The 22,971-nt window shown below is 49.2% G+C and overlaps 1 protein-coding gene across 1 annotated transcript in view; it reads right to left on the minus strand.

The window, feature by feature from the left end:
• The window catches only part of LOC119955934 (dentin sialophosphoprotein-like), an 83,975-nt gene that overhangs the window by 19,145 nt on the left and 41,859 nt on the right, over nucleotides 1–22,971 (minus strand). The window contains exons 2-3 of the mRNA XM_038782593.1: nucleotides 22,316–22,434; nucleotides 7,098–7,279 (exon numbers count right to left, since the gene is read on the minus strand). Coding sequence (XP_038638521.1) covers nucleotides 7,098–7,279; nucleotides 22,316–22,434 — 301 coding nt within the window. The remainder of the gene's footprint in view (nucleotides 1–7,097; nucleotides 7,280–22,315; nucleotides 22,435–22,971) is intronic.

The following is a 22,971-nucleotide window of genomic DNA, read 5'->3' on the forward strand; positions in this document are numbered from 1 at the left end:
TAGACCCCAAGAACTCTCTGCTCCTCCACATTGCCAAGAACCCTACCGTTAACCCTGTATTCCGCATTCATATTTGCCCTTCCAAAATGAACAACCTCTCACTTTTCAGGGTTAAACTCCATCTGCCACTTCTCAGCCCAGTTCTGCATCCTATCTATGTCTCTTTGCAGCCGACAACAGCCCTCCTCACTATCCACAACTCCACCAATCTTCGTATCATCTGCAAATCTACTGACCCACCCTTCAACTCCCTCATCCAAGTCATTAATGAAAATCACAAACAGCAGAGGACCCAGAACTGATCCCTGCCACTAGTAACTGGGCTCCAGGCTAAATATTTGCCATCCACCACCACTCTCTGACTTCTATTGGTTAGCCAGTTCGTTATCCAACTAGCCAAATTTCCCACTATCCCATGCCTCCTTACTTTCTGCATAAGCCTACCATGGGGAACCTTATCAAATGCCTTACTAAAATCCATGTACACTACATCCACTGCTTTACCTTCATCCACATGCTTGGCACCTCCTGAAAGAATTCAATAAGACTTGTAAGGCAAGACCTACCCCTCACAAATCCATGCTGACTATCCCTAATCAAGCAGTGTATTTCCAGGTGCTCAGAAATCCTATCCCTCAGTACCATTTCCATTACTTTGCCTACCACCGAAGTAAGACTAACTGGCCTGTAATTCCCAGGGTTATCCCTATTCCCTTTTTTGAACAGGGGCACGACATTCGCCACTCTCCAATCCCCTGGTACCACCCCTGTTGACAGTGAGGACGAAAAGATCATTGCCAACGGGTCTGCAATTTCATCTCTTGCTTCCCATAGAATCCTTGGATATATCCCGTCAGGCCCGGGAGACTTGTCTATCCTCAAGTTTTTCAAAATGTCCAACACATCTCCTCAAGCTTGTCAGTCTGTTTCACACTATCCTCGCCAACAATATGGCCCCTCTCATTTGTATATACTGAAGAAAAGTACTTGTTCAAGACCTCTCCTATCTCTTCAGACTCAATACACAATCTCCCGCTACTGTCCTTGATCGGACCTACCCTTGCTCGAGTCATTCTCATATTTCTCACATGTGTGTAAAAGGTTTGGGGTTTTCCTTTATCCTACCCGCCAAAGATTTTTCATGCCCTCACTTAGTTCTCCTAATCCCTTTCTTCAGTTCCCTCCTGGCTATCTTGTATCCCTGTCTGAACCTTGTTTCCTCAGCCTTACATAAGTCTCCTTCTTCCTCATAACAGGACATTCAACCTCTCTTGTCAACCATGCCTGAGAGGGACATACATATCAAGGACACGTAGTACCTGTTCCTTGAACAAGTTCCACATTTCACTTGTGTCCTTCCCTGACACTGTTTATACTGGCTCAAATTCCAGTGAGCTGAGTCAGTCAGGGAGCCAGTTCAAACTACTTATCTAATTAACCCAGCGCTGTGGACTCAACAGTGAGCTTGTTTATCAGTGAGAAGAAATTTTAAAAATATATAATTTACTGTTCAGGTTACGTTAAATATTACATGTAAACTTAACTAGATTTTAGAAAGAGATCAACCCATAAAACTCCATCACTTGCCAAATTCCTGGATTCAAGTCTCACATGCACTCAGTCTCCAGGCACCACAATTGTGTGAACTGCCTCCAACAGACGATGAGCTTTTTTTTACAGAATCTGGAGTGCATCTCCCAGATTCTGGAAAAAATGAAGCTCATCGTCTGTTGGAGGCATCTCCCAGATGCACCGTGCAGTCTTCAATTGTTCTGTGCCTGATTATGTGAGTCTATTTACTATCAATGCCTAGTGTGCTTGATCGATTATGCCTGGGTATGGCCACAGGCAAAAATAAACAAAGCCATAGAAAGTGAACCTCGTCATCAGTAAAATAGAACATGGAACATACAGTGCAGAAGGAGGCCATTCGGCCCATCGAGTCTGCACCGAAAGACTCTTTGCCATGCTGGCACCCTGCCCATTTTCGAGCTTGACCAGTCCAAGCCAGGGCCAATAACTGTGTTGAAGTCCCCTCCCATGATCAACCTGTACGAGTCCAGGTCCTGTATCTTCCCTAGCATCCTCTTTATAAACTCCACATTATCCCAATTTGGCGTTTACACATTTACTAATACCACCTGCACCCCCTCCATGTCCCACTGACCATAATGTACCGACCTCCCACCTCCGAGACTATTCTACCTGCCTCAAACACCACCCGCTTATTGTTCAGGATCGCAACCCCTCTAGTCTTTGAGTTTAGTCCCGAGTGAAAGACCTGACTGACCCAGCCTTTCCTCAATCTAATCTGGTCAGTTACTCTAAGGTGCGTCTCCTGCAACATTACCATGTCCGCCTTCAGTCCCCTGAGATGCGCAAACACACGTGCCCTCTTGACCGGCCCATTTAACACTCGAACATTCCAGGTGCTCAGCCTAGTTGGGGGGCTCATTGCCCTTCCCCTTCGCCGATCAGCCATCCCCTTTTTTGGGCCCGCCTCCAGCCCAAACTCCGCCCCCCCCAACCTCCTCTCTGTCCCTTAGCCCAAGTCCCTCACCCATCAGCAGAACATTTACACCCCTCCCCCCCAAGTAACAACACTCTGTAACCCAAACCCTTAAATAAACTGTGAGCTAGCCCGCCCAGGCTAGCTTGGTGGCCCCCCATCCCTGGCGCCGGATAGTCTCCCACCTATGGTTCCCCCCTCCCCCCTGAGCTCATACAAACATACTCCAACATCAAACAATCCCCACACAATTGCCCGACAGAAAAACACCAAGATCTAAACAAGCACACCTCCATCCCCCAACAGTGCAAATGAAAAGCTTAACTCACTCAGCTCTACCGCTGGTCCCAAATCAATGCAAAAGGCATTACAAACAGCTTGCACAAAACAAAAAACGAGAAACTTCCTTTTTTAAAAGAACAGGAGAACAAAACAAAAAAGAAACATGGACGTTGCAGCAAAGTTCAAAAGTTCTCAGTAAACCACCAGTCCTTTCCTTTTTGCGAAGTCCAGCACGTCCTCAGGCGACTCAAAATAAAAGCGCTGTTCCTCGTGCGTGACCCAGAGACAGGCTGGATAAAACAGTCTGAACTTCACCTTTTTCTTAAAAAGGATTGACCTAATCTGGTTGAAACCTGCTCTCCTCCTGGCCACCTCCACACTCAGGTCTTGGTAAACCCGCAGGATATTGTTGTCCCACTTACAGGTCCGTGTCTGCTTGGCCCACTGTAGAATACGCTCCTTATCCAAGTTCCTTTGCAATCTCACCATCATTGCCCCCGGGGGGTCTCCCATTCGCGGCTTCCTCGCGAGCGCTCTGTGAGCCCTGTCCACCTCCAAGGGTCGGGAGAATGTTCCATCCTCCAGCAGCTTCTCAAACATATCTGTGATGTATGCCCCAGTGTCCGCTCCTTCGGACCCCTCCGGGAGCCCAACGTTTCTCAAGTTCTGCCACCGGGACCTATTCTCTCGGTCCTCCACCTTCTCAGGAGCTTCTTCTGCTGGTCTGTCAGCATCCCCACCTCCAACTCCACCGCAGTTTGATGTTCCTCCTGCTCAGTCAGCGCCTTCTCTACCTTCTGGATCGCCCGATCTTGGGGGTCCAATCTAAGCTCCAGCCACTCAATTGACTCTTTTATCGGGTCCAAGCTGTCCCGTTTCTGCTTAGCAAAGCCTTCCTGAATAACTTGCATCAGCTGCTCCGTTGACCGCTGGATCGACAAACCAGAGTTCCGGTCCTCCGCCATGCTGTCTCCCCCTACAGCTTCAGCCCAAGCCGCCTCTGTCTTTCTGTTTCTGCCTTTACGAGCACTTCTAGTCCTTCTCTCCATGCACCCATGTGGGAATTCAGTGTACAATTGCCTCTGACATCAGTTTTACAATTCAAGTCTGGTAGAAAATCGGGGGAAAAGGTCCAAAAGACGACCAGAGCGGGAGCCACCAAATGTGCGACTTACTCCTGCATAGCCGCCACTGGAAGTCCGGAGGATGGCATTCTGCCGGGGGCCCGGCGCCGGCCCCGATTTTCACCTTAAGTGCGATTCTCCGCCCGATCGTGTTTCCCTATTCCGCCGTCGCTGGACAGAGAATCTCACCCATGAAGTTTACATTACACCAAATCAGTGTCTCTTCTCAGCCTTTTCCATTTCCACATCTATTCCTGTGTGTGTCTATGCAACCTCAGCAGAGTTGGGTTACTGAGCACACATTGGCGCTGCTCAAAAAAACTTTCAATCAAAATGTTAATTCACTTAACTGAGGGTAGGTGATTAACAGTATTGGCACAAATTGTGGATTTTGTTCGGAGATTTTTTTTTTACTGTCTCTTTTTGCTAATTGAAATAATGGGTACGTTTTTTGGGATGTCATTTGGGCCACTTTACTGATTGTAAGTGGTGAGCGGATGGAGCTTCGAGCTCATTTGTCACTGACTTTTTTTTATGAACTGGAAAATTAACCTCATGCTGCTGCCAAGAGTATTTAATTGAACGGCCACTACTGCAGCGAGCCGAACACTGTGATCAGCACTGTGTGAGGTGAGGAGAGGTCAGGGCACCTCCACTGAACGGAAGCCTCTCTCTTCCTCACTGCATGCAACTGGGGCACGGTTTTAATAATTGTCTGTCAGACCGAGAGACCGCAATGCCAATTGTCTGGACTACATCCAAATCTCGCCGTTCCAAAAGAAAGTGAAGAGCTTAAAAGGACGTTAGTGCCATCCATCATCGGCAATTAAAAGGGGTGACTTTCACAAACACGGGGACAATTTCTAGAATCGTGCCGGTCCCCTCAAAACTCAACCCGCTGTGTCGGCCCCAACCCGGACTGAGAAGGTCATGGGGTTCTCTCACATTTCAGCGACCTTACATCATCGAGGCTGACAATTCATGTACCCACTTTTAAAAGGGGAGCTGATAGAAGCATAGAATGGTTGTAGCACACGGAAGGAGGCCATTCAGCCTGTCCTGTCTGTGCTGGCTCTCTGCACATGCAACTCAGCCACTCCCACCCCTCTGCTTTTTCCCCATAGCCATGACATTTTCAAATAATTATCCCACTCACTTTGGAATGTCACAATTAAATTTGCCTCCACCACACTCTCAGGGGGCTTCACTCCAGAACCGTTGACTCCATAAAAAACCTTTTCCGAATGTTACTGTTGCTTTTTACGCCAATCACCTCAAATCAGTATTCTTGGTCTCACGACCCTCCTGCCAATGGAAGTTGTTTCTCTCAATCGACTCTTTCCAGACCCCTCATGGATTCGGAGACCTCTATCAAACCTCCTCTCAGTCCGCCCTTCCCCGAGGAGAACAGCCCCAGGTCCTGCAATCTGACCACGAGGTCATCCATTTTGGTGGGGAAAATGGAACGGCAACCTATTATTTAAACAGGGTGGTCCGGTGCAGAGGGATCTGGGTGTCCTCTCGCATGAGCCGCAGAAAACTTTAATAAAGAAAGAGAATGGAATTTTGTCTCTTATAGCTAATGGAATGGAGTATAAAGGTAAGGAAGTGTTGTTGCACCTGTACAAGGCATTGGTGAGGCTGCACCTGGAGTATTGTGCACAGTTTTGGTCCCCTTATTTGAGGAGGGATGTAGTGGCATTGGAAGCAGTTCAGACGAGGTTCACTAGATTGATTCCAGAGATGAGTGTGTCTTGTGAAGAGAAATTGAACAGTTTAGACCTATACTCTCTGGAGCTTAGAAGAATGAGCGGAGATCAAATTGAGGTTTATAAGATGATAAACGGTAATAGTAAAGTAGACATGGAGCAGATGCTCCATCTTGTGGGGCATTCCACAACAAGAGGTCACAGTCTCAGGATAAGGGATAGCAGGGCAGCCCGATGGTGCAGTGGGTTAGCCCTGCTGCCTCACGGCACCGGGGTCCCAGGTTCGATTCTGGGTCACTCTCCGGGTGGAGTTTGCACATTCTCCCCGTGTTTGCGTGGGTTTCGCCCCCACAACCCAAAGATGTGCAGTCACGATGGATTGGACATGCTAAATTGTGCCTTCATTGGAAAAAAATGAATTGGGTACACTAAATTCTTTTAAAAATAAATAAAGGATAAGGAATAGCAAATTTAAAAATGCGATGAGGAAAAACTACTTTTCCCAAAGGGTCATGGATCTGTGGTATTCACTACTCCAGAGTGCAGTGGATGCTGGGACAATAAGTAAATTTAAGGAGGAGTTCGACAAATTTTTAATTGGTAATGGGTTGAAGGGTTACGGAGAACGGGCAGGATGGTGGAGCTGAAGCCATGATTAAATCAGCCATGACCGCATTGAACAATGGAGCAGGCACGAGAGGCCACATTGCCTACACCTGCTCCAAGTTCTTATGTTATGTTCTAAGAAAGAACTATTCTGTCTAATTCCACCTTCCAGCCCTTGGCCTGTAGCCCTGGAGGTAACAGCACCTCAAGCACAAATCTTGATTAGTAAGGGGATTTCTTGATGAATAAGGGGATCAGGGGTTATGGAGAAAAGACAGAAGAATGGGGATGCCATGATCAAATAGTGGAAAAGGCTCAGTGGGCCAAATGGCTTAATTCTGCTCCTATATCTTATAGTCTTATGGAAACTAAAGTTCCTCACCTCTGGAACCATTCTCGCGAATGTTCTCTGCACTCTCTCTAGTGCCTTCATGGCTGTCCATACGTGGAATGCCCAGAACTGGATCCAATACCCCAGTTGAGGCTCAATCAGTGTTTACCGCGACATTATTGTTTTTCTACTCTGTACCAAAATGTTCTCCAAAAATGTGCAGGTTAGGTGGATTGGCCATGCTAAATTTTCCCTTGGTGCCTGGGAATGTGCGGGTTAAGTGGACTTACTGGGTTACAGGGATAGGGTGGGAGCCTGGTTAGGGTGCTCTTTCAGAGGGGTCGGTGCAGACTCAATGAGTGACCGCCTTCTGCACTGTAGGGAATCCACGATTCTATGTCTCTCCTTATTAAGCTCAGGATTCCGTCTGCTTTAGTAACCACTTTCTCAACCTGCCAACTTCAACGATTTGTGCGCACACCCTCTAGATTTCTCTGTTCCTGCATCCCTTTGAGAATTGTACCCTTTGTTTCTACTGCCTCTGCTCGTTCTTTATACCAAAATGAGTCACCTCACATTTCTCTGCATTAAATTTAACTTGCCACTTATCCGCCCATTCCATTAGCCTGTCAGTTTCCTTTTGAAGTTTATCATTATCCTCCTCACACTTCACAATACTTCCAGGTTTTGTGTCGTCTGTGAATTTTGAAATTGTGCCCTGCACATGCAAAATGTGGCAACGAGACATTTATCACAAAAAGCAGGAAACCCTCACTGTGTATCTTCCTCCTGTCTGAGAAATAACCGTTCATCCCTATTCTGTTTCCTGTCCCTCAAACATTTTTGTGTCCATGTTGCTACTGTCCTTGTTATTCCACAGACTCGGACTTTGCTGGCAGGCCTGCTTTGTGACACTTTGGGTGGGATTTACTGACCACCTCACCGCGTGTTTTTCAGGGGCGGAGGCGGCCCACCAGCGGGATCTATTAACCCCGCCGTTGTCAAGGCGATTTCCCGGTGACAGCACCCCTCATCACCGGCGTGGGACCAGAATTTCCTGCCGGCATGAACAGCCGGTAGATCCTGCCCTTTATCAAACGGTGTTTGGAAGTCCATGTACACCATATCAACCATATGGCCCTCATCTACCCTCTGTCTCTCTACCAGTCTGCTATCCCTTAAAATGCTGCCTATTACTCAGCTCTGTGAACGCTTTTAGTCATCTAGCCTAATCTCTCCCCATTTAGCTCGGTGTCAAACCTCTGTAAAGCAACTTGGGACGTTTTGCTACATTAAGGGCACTTTCTAACTGCAAATCGCTCTAAGTTGTTGCTCTTTCTGTTGTTCATTTGTGAACACCAGGACTAAACTATTCCTATTTCAATTTCCCCACAGGAAGGCTGCTAATGGCGAATTTGATTTTCTCCATTTGGAGTCTGCAGCTCTGGGCGGTGCTGCTGACCGCCAGCTAAACAGGATTCTACGGCGGGCGATCAGGGAGGCAAAGGCAAGGGCGTCCGCCCTCCTCCCCAGGAATAGATCTGGCTGGTCTGAAACCCCGAAGACCGCCACTATCGGGCATGGCTCCACCCTCACCCCCACCACTTTGGACATAGCCTCGAAGAAGGCTGTCCAGTACTCCACAAGTCTGGGGCAAGACCAGAACATGTGGGCGTGGTTGGCCGGGCCTCTTTGGCAAATCAAATTCACCATCCGAGGGTCAGACAACGGCTTCCACAGAACGTGGGAGCCATTCATGCAATTGTTCCGGGACCTGTTTGTGGCCAACGAACAAGAGGAAGGTCGGGGGGGAGTGGGGGTGGGGGTGGGGTGGAGGGGGGGAGGGGGTTGGCGGGGGGGGGGGGGTGTGGAGGCACAGACAAGCCACGGAACATAACGGAAAAGGAAAGGGGGGAGAGGGAAGAGGATGGCGGGGGAGAAACGGGGTGGGTGGGCGAAAAACTCACTAAAAAGATCGCGAGGTACTAAAGACAGCTGCAGGGCAAGCAGAAAACCACAGTGAATAACAACAAAAAAAACACGGCGGTTAATGCACGCTCGGCTTACACATGGGGAGCACAGCTGAGGCAGATGGGGACCACGGTCACGGAGCGAGGGGAGAATAATACGTGAAATATTTCCAGTGATTTTTGTTTGTTCCTGTTTTCTTTTTCACTCCTTGGTTTATCTCTTTTGTCATTTTCATTTTCAAGAAGACAGTGATGCGACCATCAATTCATATGAGACAGAGAGTTGAAGTGAACAGTGGCTTTAATCGACTAGAACAGTGCCTGCCTGCGACTGTGCTGCAAATGAGAGCCGCCTACAGGGCAGCTGCTCTTTCTACCTCCCCTCAAGGGGGCGGAGCCAGGGATGGAACCCACAAGGGCCCCAACATGATAGAATCAGTGTAGTACAGTACAATGGTCCATAGGTGGAGCCCACATGGGCAACAGCGTGGTACAATGTAGTACAGTGGTGAATGGTTACCATAATACATTCACCACAGACAGCTCACCATCACCTTCTCAAAATCGATTAGGGCTGGGAGACAGATTCTGTGGTGGTCAGTGCCGCCACCCTTTCCTTTTTGTTATATAAATTTAGAGTACCCAATTTTTTTTCCCAATCAAGGGGCAATTTAGCTTGGCCAATTCACCTACCCTGCACATCTTTTTGGGTTGTGGGGGTGAGACCCATGCAGACACGGGGAGAATGTGCAAATTCCACGTGGACAGTGACCTGGGGCCGGGATTGAACCAGGATCCTCAGCGCTGTGAGGCAGCAGTGCTAACCACTGTGCCATTGTGCCATCCCGCCTCCACCATTTCCAATATTTTTTCATATTGTCAGAGCCAAGTCCAAGGCCCCTCAGTGAGCTCAGCTATACAGGGAAGTAGGAAAGGAATGTTGGGAAATAGTGAGGGATTCATAGTTCAGTGAATGGACAGGCGTTTCCACGGCCACAGAGGTGAATCTAGGATAGCATGCCTCTTTCCTGAAACCAGGCTCCAGGTAGAGTGGGATTTGAAGATACGTTTCCAGATCTGGATAAGGAATACATGGTCACTATGTCACATACCCAACATCCAGACAGGAGATCATTGACCGACAGGCCCTAAACCTGCAGTAGCCCAAGAACAATGTGTCACGTGCAGCCTTAGACACGGGTGGATTCTGTGATTGATCGCAAGCTGTCTTTCTGGAGTCAGGTTGTGGGTTCAAAGCTCCATTTAGAGGTTTGAGCACAAAAGCAAGCCTGGCACTCATGTACAGTACCGAGGGCATGCTGCATTGTTGAAGAAGAGCAAGGGAGTTCTCCCCAGAGTCTTGGCCCATGTTTAGCCCTCAACCAACACCTTAACGCAGATTATCACACTGCTGTTTGTTGGATCTTGATCTGCACTAATTGGCTGCTGCGTCTCCTGCATTACAACAGTAGCCACACTTCAAAAGTTTGCCTCCAAAGGACTTTGGGGACGTGCTCAGGTTATAGAAGGGGGTGATAGAAATGCAAAACTTTATTTTTGGCTGAATGGGCTGACTTGAGGTTAATGGCATTCTCCATTCTCTGTACACACTGTGTGACTTTGTAGACCTACGATTCTGTGTTGCGTTGTGCTTCAAGGAAACAAAGCCGTGACCTATGTAACTGTAACTAATAAACTTCAAGTTAAATGCGGTTCGAAAGATATTTGGCAGCACACTCTCAGCATTAGATTTGAAGCACATTCTTCAGAGAACCCTGACCCCATCTGAACTTGATTTTATTGAACAATATGTTGAACGAGATGCACATGGGTGCACCGAGGGCATCAAAATGGATGGCGAGTTTAGTAATTTGAGGAAGTAGGCGAAGATTGAACATGAACTTATTTTTAACGACATACAAAGGACTGTGTGAAGCAGCATTTCCCTCCCGATACAATCCTTGCTGAGAGGACTAATCTGTCTGGGCCTTGCTTTGGGCCAGCTCTCTCTCTCATCCTCGGGGGGAGGTATCCCGCCGGTTAGCGGTGGCGCCCGAGATTCGGGTCCTGCTGCAGAATTCCCTCTGAGGCTTTCCCTTCTGAGGAAGTCATGCCAGACCAGCACCGTCCCGCGATGAAGGAGTTCAAAAAGAAAGGTGGTCCAGAATATGCACCCCATAGTCCACGGACTCCAGCAGCTCCTGCACTCTTTTCTCTGCGTGCTCTCGAGGGTAGGTTCCACCAATGGCTTCCTCTGCATGGCCGTGTCGCTAATACCGCACACGAGACAGTCCCTCAACACTTCCGTACTCAGTGTTCAGCCGGACGTCTTAAGCCGGTCAAGAAGTCCGCGACTGATTTGCCAGGGGACCACGCTGCCTTATTAAAATGATATCATTGCATAGTTACGGAGGGCTTAAGGTCATAGTGCTCCAAAATCATAGCGACCAGCTCATCAAAGGATTTGGAGTCTGTTGCAGCCAGATACGTCAGACTCTTTATGATCCCAACAGTCTGGATCGTAAAGACGATCAGGAGGAGGACCTTCTGACTGTCTTTCCCCAAAATCCCGTTTTCCAATCTTAGAGGCCCGCGTCGAATGCTTACAATTTCCCGAATAACAGCATCTTAAATCTTTACGACGTCACGTCCCAAATAGCAATCCCCATCGCCAGTTTAGTAACTTGAGGAAGCAGGTGAAAATTGTACATTCCTGAGCATGGTGTTCGAGAGAGTTTTATTTTGTTATGCTCTTGACGTAGTGAAGCAGAATCTCACTCCCAGTACGATCTTGAAATGAAAATGAAGTGAAAATCGATTATTGTTACAAGTGTCATGATATGCAGACATGCAGATAATGATATACAGACAGGCACAGATAGGCAGCTAATGAACACAGAGAACAGGACATGACCAATGAGCAGGCAGGACACTCAGGGGTGGTATCTCACTACAAAAGGCACAAGGCACTCATACTCCGCCTCTTTCCACTGATGAACATCTATAGAGTGAGTCAGGGTGCATGTACAGTATCACACCTCCAGCATGTGGCTAAGAGCTAGTCTGGTTCAGTCAGACAGAGTAACCACACTTAGGTTAGCAGAGAGTCGAACTCATAGAGAACTATGCTAACTGTGCTACTGGTTCAATAAGTCAAATTGAACTAACTTCAAGGTCTGGAGTATCTTTTGGTTAAAGATGCATCCAGTTGCAGCCTGTGTTATCCCAGAGTACATAACACATCAACAAGTAGGCTTCAAATGAAGTTCCTGTGAAAAGCCCCTAGTCGCCACATTCCAGCGCCTGTTTGGGAAGTCTGGTACGGGAGTTGAACTGTGCTGCTGGCCTGCCTTGGTCTGCTTTAAAAGCCAGCTCTTTAGCCCTGTGCTAAACCAGCCCCTTAATCTTGCTGGGAGGACAGATCTCATTGAGCCTTGCTTTGGGCCAGTGTTTATATCAATACATAACAAGCCCCAGAAGGGTTGCATCTGCCCCTATCTGGGAAGCTCGTACTTCACAAGTCCCACGGGGAGATCAGCAACGGTTTCCCCGTGGTCCTCAAGAATGCAGATTGGTTCCAGGCCCAAGTGTTAAACCCCAAAATCCGGAAACAACGGACTATCTGATGGGAAAGGATTGCTGCAGAAATCTGAGGAGACTGATTCCTGAGGAATCCTCCTCGTTCACGGATCTTTGAAGGTGGCAACACAAGTGGACAAGGTAGTCAAGAAAGCATATGGAATGCTTGCCTTCATTGGATGGGGCATCAAGTGTAAAAACTGGCAAGTCATGCTACAGGTGTGTGGAACCTTGGTAAGGCCGCACTTGGAATATTGCGCACAATTCCGGTCACCGCATTACCAGAAGGATGTGGAGGCTTTGGAGAGGGTGCAGAGGAGATTTACCAAGATGTTGCCTGGTCTGGAGGTCGATAGCCATGTGGAGAGGCTGAATAGAGTCGGACTGTTTTGAAATGAATTAAATGAAAAATGAAAATCGCTTATTGTCACAAGTAGGCTTCAAATTAAGTTACTGTGAAAAGCCCCTAGTCGCCACATTCCGGCGTCTGTTTGGGGAGGCTGGAACAGGAATTGAACTGTGCTCCTGGCCTGCCTTGGTCTGCTTTAAAAGCCAGCTATTTAGCCCTGTACTAAACCAGCCCCTTCATTGTGGTGATCCACTGTGTTAACTGTGTGCACCTGTATTAGGGGATGTACGGTAGTACCTATACTACAGGTTCGCCGGTAGCCCCTGCTGGCTAGCTCCGCCCAGAAGGAGCCGTATAAATATGCATGACTCCTCCTGATCAGCCATTCTGCCAGCTGCTGTAGGAGGCCACGCATCTGACTGTAATAAAGCCTCTGTTGTACCAATCCGAGTCTTTAGTACAATTGATAGTGCATCAATTTATTTCAGTCAGATTTTTCTGCATTATGGAAATCAGGATCAAACCAGATCGCCTACAGCTGGATCCACACTCGCCAGATGCCAGAAAGGACTTTGATCACTGGCTGGCTTGCTTTGAGGCCTACATCAACTCAGCGACCCCCACGCCGACGGAAGCTCACAAGATCCAAGTTCTATACTCCAGGTTGAGCTCCAGCGTGTTCCCGCTGATCCAGGATGCCCCGACTTACGCAGACGCCATGGCACTTCTTAAAGGGAACTACATTCAGAAGATGAACACTCTCTTCACAAGGCACGTACTTGCCACTCGCGTACAACTACCTGGTGAGCTGATCGAAGACTTCTGGCGGGCTCTTATCCCACTCGTACGGGACTGTGACTGTCAGGCTGTCACGGCCACAGAACATTCCAATCTCCTCATGCGTGACGCATTCATGACGGGGATTGCGTTGGACCGCATCCAACAACGACTGCTGGAAGGGGTCACGCTCGAGTCGAAAGCTTTAGCGCTCTCCATGACGGTCGCATCTCGCAACGTCCAGTCCTACCCCGCTCACCGTGTGGTCTACCCCTCCTACTCCTCTTGGACTCTGCAAATGACCCCCCTGACTGCTCAGTATGCCTGTGCTGCCCACCACAGCACGCACTCTGGGGGTCCCCGCTGCTAATTCTGCGGCCAACAGAAGCACCCCCGCCAGCGCTGCCCAGCCCGCGCCGCCATCTGCAAATCCTGCGGTAAGAAGGGCCACTTTGCGGCGGTGTGCCAGGCCCGCACAGTCGCCGCTATCACGCCCGAATTCACTCCCTTCCCCCAGCCGATCGCACAATGGGCGCCACTATCTTCTGCTCCCGGGGCCACGTGCGGCCAGTGGGCGCCGCCATCTTCTCCCCCAGGTCCACGTGTGGCCCGTGGGCGCCGCCATCTTGCCCCACCCCCACAATGTGCGCACCATGGGCGTCACCATCTTCTCCCCCACAGGTCCTCCGGACGTCGCCATCGCCGCCATTTTGTCTCCCCCTCGGGACTGGAACACTGGACCCGGGTCGCCGTCGCTCCCCATCTGACTCCTCAGACGACCACCCGCTGCTTGCCTCTATGACGCTGGACCAGTCCTGTCCTCACAACCTGGCCACAGCTTCGACGACAGTGCTAATCAACGGCCACGCGACCTCCTGCCTACTGGACTCTGGGAGCACCGAAAGCTTCATCCACCCGGACACGGTAAGGCGCTGCTCCCTCGCGGTCCACCCCGTCAACTAGCAGATCTCCCTGGCCTCCGGGTCCCACTCTGTCCCGATCCGAGGTTTCTGTGTGGGCAATCTCACTGTCCAAGGTGTAGAATTCAGCGGTTTCCGCCTATACGTTCTACCCTACCTCTGCGCTGCACTATTGCTGGGTCTGGATTTTCAATGTAACCTCCAGAGTCTCACCCTCAAATTCGGCGGGCCCCTACCCCCACTCACCCTCAAGGTTGACCCTCCCTCTCTCTTTGCCAATCTAACTGTGGACTGAAAGCCCGTCGCCACCAGGAGCAGACGGTACAGCGCCCAGGACAAGGCTTTCATCAGGTCCGAAGTCCAGCGGCTGCTTTGGGAGGGTATCATCGAGGCCAGCAACAGCCCCTGGAGAGCCCAAGTGGTAGTGGTTAAAATTGGGGAGAAGCACAGGATGGTCGTGGACTACAGCCAGACCATCAACCGGTACACGCAGCTCGACGCGTACCCTCTCCCTCGCATATCTGATATGGTCAATCAGATTGCACAGTACCGGGTCTTCTCGACGATTGATCTTAAATCCGCCTACCACCAGCTCCCCATCCGTAAATCGGACCGTCCATACACTGCCTTCGAGGCGGACGGTCGCCTCTATCAATTCCTTAGGGCTCCCTTCGGCATCACTAACGGAGTCTCGGTATTCTAAAGAGAAATGGACCGAATGGTTGACCGGTACGGACTGCAGGCCACGTTTCCGTACCTGGACAACGTCACCATCTGCGGCCATGACCAGCAGGACCACGACACCAACCTTGCCAAATTTCTCCACACCGCCTCTCTCCTCAACCACACCTACAACAAGGAGAAGTGCGTGTTCAGCACCAACCGCCTAGCCATCCTCGGCTACGTAGTCCAAAACGGACTCCTGGGGCCGACCCCGACCGCATGCGTCCCCTCATGGAGCTTCCCCTCCCCCACTGCCTCAAGGCCCTCAAACGCTGCCTTGGGTTCTTCTCCTACTACACCCAGTGGGTCCCAAACTACGCGGACAAGGCCTGCCCACTTATACAGTCCACTCAATTTCCCCTCACGGCTGAGGCACAATATGCCTTCGCCCGTATTAGAGCAGACATAGCCAAGGCCGGGATGCAGGCAGTAGATGAGACACTGCCCTTTCAAGTAGAGAGCGACGCTTCAGATGTCGCCCTTGTCGCCACTCTAAACAAGGCAGGCAGACCCGTGGCATTCGTTTCCCGCACCCTCCATGCCTCTTAAATTCGACATTCGTCTGTTGAAAAGGAGGCCCAGGCTATCGTTGAAGCTGTGCGGCATTGGAGGCATTACCTGGCCGGCAGGAGATTCACTCTCCTCACTGACCAACGGTCGGTAGCCTTCATGTTCAACAACACGCAGCAGGGCAAGATCAAAAATGATAAAATCTTGCGGTGGAGAATCGAGCTCTCCACCTATAATTACGAGATTTTGTATCACCCCGGCAAGCTCAACGAGCTCCCAGACGCCCTCTCTCGAGGTACATGTGCCAGCGAACAAGTAGACCAGCTCCGTGCCCTGCACGACAGCCTTTGTCACCCGGGGGTCACTCCGTCGAGGAAGTACGGACAGTCAGTGCGGAGTGCAAGCCGCACTTCTACCGGCCAGACCGCGCGCGCCTGGTGAAAGCGTCCCGCCCCTTTGAACGCCTCAGCATGGATTTCAAAGGGACCCTCCCCTCCACCGACCGCAACACATATATCCTCAGTGTGGTCGATGAATTCTCCAGGTTCCCCTTCGTCATCCCATGCCCGGATATGACGTCTGCCACCGTCATCAAGGCCCTCAACTCCATCTTCGCTCTGTTCGGTTTCCCCGCCTACATCCACAGTGACATACATTCGTGAGCGATGAGCTGCATCAGTTCCTGCTCAGCAGGGGTATCGCCTCCAGCAGGACGACCAGCTACAACCCCCGGGGAAACGGCCAGGTAGAGAGGGAGAACGGGACGGTTTGGAGGGCCGTCCAGCTGGCCCTACGGTCCAGGAACCTCCCAGCCTCTCGCTGGCAGCAGGTCCTCCCGGATGCACTGCACTCCATCCGATCTCTCCTGTGCACTGCCACGAATACCACACCCCATGAAAGGTGTTTTTACCTTCCCTAGGAAGTCCACATCTGGTGTGCCGCTCCCGACTTGGCTCGCAGCTCCAGGACCGGTTCTACTACGTAGGCATGTCCGACCCCACAAGGCGGACCCCTTGGTGGGCAGGGTACGCCTGCTCCACGCCAACCCCCAGTATGCCTATGTGGAGTTCCCCGACGGCCGCCAGGATACGGTCTCACTCAGGGACCTGGCTCCCTCGGGTTCCACTCACACACACTTCCCCACCAACCGCCACCCTCCCCTCCCCCGGTGCTCCCAACATCAGCTCCACCAGGTCCACCCCTCCTTCCCCTGCCCACGCTAGAAGACGAGGAAGATTTTGGCACGTTCCCGGAGTCATCCAACTACTGGCCAGCACCAACACCTCCAGCACCGACGTCATCGGCGCCGTCATCGCCAGTACCGACATCGCCACCACCTTTACATTGCTCCCAGTGAACCGTCAAGCCACCGGACAGGCTTAACCTCTGACGGGCACCAGACTACAAGATGGACATATACTTTTTCCCCTCCCCTCTGTAAATAATTCACAATTCTGTATATAGTTCCACGCCACCCGCGCCGGACTCATTGTTAACAGGGGGTGAATGTGGTGATCCACTGTGTTAACTGTGTGCACCTGTATTAGGGGATGTAAGGTAGTACCTATACTACAGGTTCGCCGGTAGCCCCTGCTGGCTAGCTCCGCCCACAAGGAGCCATATAAATATGCATGACTCCTCCTGATCAGCCATTTTGCCAGCTGCTGTAGGAGGCCATGCATCTGACTGTAATAAAGCCTCTGTTAGAACATAAGAACATAAGAACATAAGAACATAAGAACTAGGAGCAGGAGTAGGCCATCTGGCCCCTCGAGCCTGCTCCGCCATTCAATGAGATCATGGCTGATCTTTTGTGGACTCAGCTCCACTTTCCGGCCCGAACACCATAACCCTTAATCCCTTTATTCTTCAAAAAACTATCTATCTTTACCTTAAAAACATGTAATGAAGGAGCCTCAACTGCTTCACTGGGCAAGGAATTCCATAGATTCACAACCCTTTGGGTGAAGAAGTTCCTCCTAAACTCAGTTCTAAATCTACTTCCCCTTATTTTGAGGCTATGCCCCCTAGTTCTGCTGTCACCCGCCAGTGGAAACAACCTGCCCGCATCTATCCTATCTATTCCCTTCATAATTTTAAATGTTTCTATAAGATCCCCCCTCATCCTTCTAAATTCCAACGAGTACAGTCCCAGTCTACTCAACCTCTCCTCATAATCCAACCCCTTCAGCTCTGGGATTAACCTAGTGAATCTCCTCTGCACACCCTCCAGCGCCAGTACGTCCTTTCTCAAGTAAGGAGACCAAAACTGAACACAATACTCCAGGTGTGGCCGCACTAACACCTTATACAATTGCAACATAACCTCCCTAGTCTTAAACTCCATCCCTCTAGCAATGAAGGACAAAATTCCATTTGCCTTCTTAATCACCTGTTGCACTTGTAAACCAACCTTCTGTGACTCATGCACTAGCACACCCAAGTCTCTCTGAACAGCGGCATGCTTTAATATTTTATCGTTTAAATAATAATCCCGTTTGCTGTTATTCCTACCAAAATGGATAACCTCACATTTGTCAACATTGTATTCCATCTGCCAGACCCGAGCCCATTCACTTAACCTATCCAAATCCCTCTGCAGACTTCCAGTATCCTCTGCACTTTTCGCTTTACCACTCATCTTAGTGTCATCTGCAAACTTGGACACATTGCCCTTGGTCCCCAACTCCAAATCATCAATGTAAATTGTGAACAATTGTGGGCCCAACACGGATCCCTGAGGGACACCACTAGCTACTGATTGCCAACCAGAGAAACACCCATTTATCCCAACTCTTTGCTTTCTATTAATTAACCAATCCTCTATCCATGCTACTACTTTACCCTTAATGCCATGCATCTTTATCTTATGCAGCAACCTTTTGTGTGGCACCTTGTCAAAGGCTTTCTGGAAATCCAGATATACCACATCCATCGGCTCCCCGTTATCTACTGCACTGGTAATGTCCTCAAAAAATTCCACTAAATTAGTTAGGCATGACCTGCCTTTTACGAACCCATGCTGCGTCTACCCAATGGGACAATTTCTATCCAGATGCCTCGCAATTTCTTCCTTGATGATAGATTCCAGCATCTTCCCTATTACCGAAGTTAAACTCACTGGCCTATAATTTCCTGCTTTCTGCCTACCTCCTTTTTAAACAGTGGCGTCACGTTTGCTAATTTCCAATCCACCGGGACCACCCCAGAGTCTAGTGAATTTCGGTAAATTATCACTAGTGCATCTGCAATTTCCCTAGCCATCTCTTTTAGCACTCTGGGATGCATTCCATCAGGGCCAGGAGACTTGTCTACCTTTAGCCCCATTAGCTTGCCCATCACTCCCTCCTTAGTGATAACAATCCTCTCAAGGTCCTCACCTGTCATAGCCTCATTTCTATCAGTCACTGGCATGTTATTTGTGTCTTCCACTGTGAAGACCGACCCAAAAAACCTGTTCAGTTCCTCAGCCATTTCCTCATTTCCCATTATTAAAACTCCCTTCTCATCCTCTAAAGGACCAATATTTACCTTAGCCACTCTTTTTTGTCTTATATATTTGTAAAAACTTTTACTGTCTGTTTTTATATTCTGAGCAAGTTTACTCTCATACTCTATCTTACTCTTCTTTATAGCTTTTTTAGTAGCTTTCTGTTGCCCCCTAAAGATTTCCCAGTCCTCTAATCTCCCAGCAATCTTTGCCACTTTATATGCTTTTTCCTTCAATTTGATACTCTCCCTTATTTCCTTAGATATCCACGGTCGATTTTCCCTCTTTCTTCCGTCCTTCCTTTTTGTTGGTATAAACCTTTGCTGAGCACTGTGAAAAATCGCTTGGAAGGTTCTCCACTGTTCCTCAACTGTTCCACCATAAAGTCTTAGCTCCCAGTCTACCTTAGCTAGTTCTTCTCTCATCCCCTTGTAATCTCCTTTGTTTAAACACAAATCACTAGTATTTGATTTTACTTTCTCACCCTCCATCTGTATTTAAATTCCACCATATTGTGATCGCTCCTTCCGAGAGGATCCCTAACTATGAGATCATGAATCAATCCTGTCTCATTACACAGGACAAGATCTAGGACCGCTTGTTCCCCTCGTAGGTTCCATTACATACTGTTCTAGGAAACTATCGCGGATACATTCTATAAACTCCTCCTCACGGTTGCCTTGACCGACCTGGTTAAACCAATCGACATGTAGATTAAAATCCCCCATGATAACTGCTGTACCATTTCTACATGCATCAGTTATTTCTTTGTTTATTGCCTGCCCCACCATCTCGTTACTATTTGGTGGCCGATAGACTACTCCTATCAGTGACTTTTTCGCCTTACTATTCCTGATTTCCACCCAAATGGATTCAACCTTATCCTCCATAGCACCGATGTCATCCCTTACTATTGCCCGGATGTCATCCTTAAATAACAGAGCAACACCACCTCCCTTACCATCCACTCTGTCCTTCCGAATAGTTTGATACCCTCGGATATTTAACTCCCAGTCGTGACCATCCTTTAACCATGTTTCAGTAATGGCCACTAAATCATAGTCCTTCACGATGATTTGTGCCACCAACTCATTTACTTTATTCCGAATACTACGAGCATTCAGGTAAAGTACACTTATGTTGGTTTTTTACCTCTGTTTTGAATCTTAACATCTCCAGTTTTATTCCTTTTGTTATTACTGGGCCTATTCACTGTGCTCCCCTCAGTCACTGTACCTTGTACTGTCGCCCTTATGGATTTCTGACTATGTCTTCTCTGCCTTGCACTTTTCCCCTTACTTCCTTTTGTTTCTGTCCCTGTTTTACTACCTTCCAACTTCCAGCATTGGTTCCCATCCCCCTGCCACATTAGTTTAAACCCTCCCCAACAGCTCTAGAAAACACCCCCCCTAGGACATCGGTTCCAGTCCTGCCCAAGTGCAGACCGTCCGGTTGTACTGGTCCCACCTCCCCCAGAACCGGTCCCAATGCCCCAGGAATTTGAATCCCTCCCTCTTGCACCATCTCTCGAGCCACGCATTCATCCTATCTATCCTGACATTCCTACTCTGACTAGCTCGTGGCACTGGTAGCAATCCTGAGATTATTACCTTTGAGGTCCTACTTTTTAGTTTAACTCCTAACTCCCTGAATTCCACTTGTAGGACCTCATCCCGTTTTTTACCTATATCATTGGTGCCTATGTGCACCACGACAGCTGGCTGTTCACCCTCCCCCCCTAGAATGTCCTGCAGCCGCTCCGAGACATCCTTGACCCTTGCACCAGGGAGGCAACATACCATCCTGGAGTCTTGATTGCGTCCACAGAACCGCCTGTCTATTCCCCTTACGATCGAGTCCCCTATCACTATAGCCCTGCCATTTTTCTTCCTGCCCTGCTGTGCAGCAGAGCCAGCCACGGTGCCATGAACCTGGCTGCTGCTGCCTTCCCCTGGTGAGCCATCTCCCTCAACAGTATCCAAAGCGGTATATCTGTTTTGCAGGGAGATGACCGCAGGGGACACCTGCACTGCCTTCCTACTCTTGCTCTTTCTTTTGGTCACCCATTTTCTATCTCCCTCAGTAACCTTCACCTGCGGTGTGACCAACTCGCTAAACGTGCTATCCACGACCTCCTCAGCATCGCGGATGCTCCAAAGTGAGTCCATCCGCAGCTCCAGAGCCGTCAAGCGGTCTAACAAGAGCTGCAACTGAACACACTTCTTGCACGTGAAGGAGCCAGGGACAGTGGACGTGTCCCTGAGCTCCCACATCGCACACGAGGAGCATGACACGGGTCTGGGATCTCCTGCCATGTCTTAAACCCTTGGTAAACTTAAACAACTACAATTTCAAAATAAAAATAAGTAAATTAGACAATGAAAAGAAAAAGAGAGACTACTTACCAGTCACTTACCAGGGTTAAAGAGCACCTCCTCACACTCTGCACCGAATGACCTCACTGCACCAAATTACCAAATTTCAATCCTCCACTCTGTACGAGTCTCACTCCGGATGAGTCTCCTGGAAAGTGCTTGCTTACTTTGTGCGCAGTCTCTCTGTCTTTTATACAGACCTCAGCTAACCGATGACTCAAAAAAATACCTTAACTTCAAAGAGAAGAATACAATGTGCCCCTAAACAGGCCTCAACAGGCCTCAAGTGATTGCCAGATAACTGCCTCTCAGCAATTAGGGTGGGGGCAGCTTCAACCAATCAGACACTAAGCTCCACACTGCACTTTTAACTGAAAAACAGCAGAATTAGATTTTCCACTTACCTTTGCTGATTTACCTCACTGCACCAAATTACCAAATTTCAATCCTCCACTCTGTACGAGTCTCACTCCGGATGAATCTCCTGGAAAGTGCTTGCTTGTACCAATCCGAGTCTTTAGTACAATGATAGTGCATCATTCATTAGAAAGACAAAGGTTGAGGAGTGACCTGATAGTGATCTACAAGATTATGAGGGGCATGGATAGAGTGGATGGGCAGGTACTCTTTCCCAGGGTGGCGGAGTCAGTCACCAGGGGGCATAGGTTTAAGGTCCATGCGGCAAAGTTTAGAGGAGATGTGCGAGGCAGTTTTTTTACGCAGAGGGTGGTGAGTGCCTGGAACGCGTTGCCAGGGGAGGTTGTGGAAGCAGATACATTAGCGGCGTTCAAAAGGCATCTTGACAAACACATGGATAGGATGGGTATAGAGGGATACGGTACAATGAAGTGCTGGGGGTTTTGGCAAAGGTTGGTATCATGAACGGTACGGGCTTGGAGGGCCAAAGGGCCTGTTCCTGTGCTGCATTGTTCTTTGTTCTGCTTGTTTCTGGCTGAACCGGAGTGCCAGGAGCAAGGGGACAACTCCTCTGTTTAAAGGGCCGAGCTGGCTTTGGAAGGGGGGAGAGGGAGGGGGGGGGGGGCCGAACTGGGTTCGTGTACCTGAAGAAACGGTTCAAAAGGTATTCTGAGATTGTCCTTGTCTGTGGTCACTCGGTGTGGTACTTTCTTACTGGAGAGACTGCTTACTCTGGTTCTTGCTTCACCTTTCTTTATTTGTACTACATCAAAACAGGTTAAAGAGTCAGCATGTTGCTCCTGAGCATGGTGTTCGAGAAGGTTTAACACATGATCGACCAATGTCTGTGATAAATCATCACCTACATCATACATTAGCATATTCCATCTGTTACCCTTTCCACCACAAAAGGAGGAACACCAGGATTGCTGGCTAACTGTTTCCTCCCACTTCACCCCAGAGAATGAGCCTGGGGCCTATCCGGTCGGAATGGTTCAGAGCGCAACAGGTGGTGTTTGTATTCACTAAGGATGTGATAGAACGACAACTTTCATTTCTATAGCGCCTTTTACTCATCTCGATTCATTACACAAGGCATGTTACCAAACTACATCGGACGCTGAGTCACGTGAGGAGATATGAAAATGAAAATGGAAATGAAAATCGCTTATTGTCACGAGTAGGCTTCAATGAAGTTACTGTGAAAAGCCCCTAGTCGGCACATTCCGGCGCCTGTCCGGGGAGGCTGGTACGGGAATCGAACCGTGCTGCTGGCCTGCTTGGTCTGCTTTAAAAGCCA

Source organism: Scyliorhinus canicula, chromosome 21 (genome assembly GCF_902713615.1).
Source record: "Scyliorhinus canicula chromosome 21, sScyCan1.1, whole genome shotgun sequence".
NCBI lineage: Eukaryota > Metazoa > Chordata > Chondrichthyes > Carcharhiniformes > Scyliorhinidae > Scyliorhinus > Scyliorhinus canicula.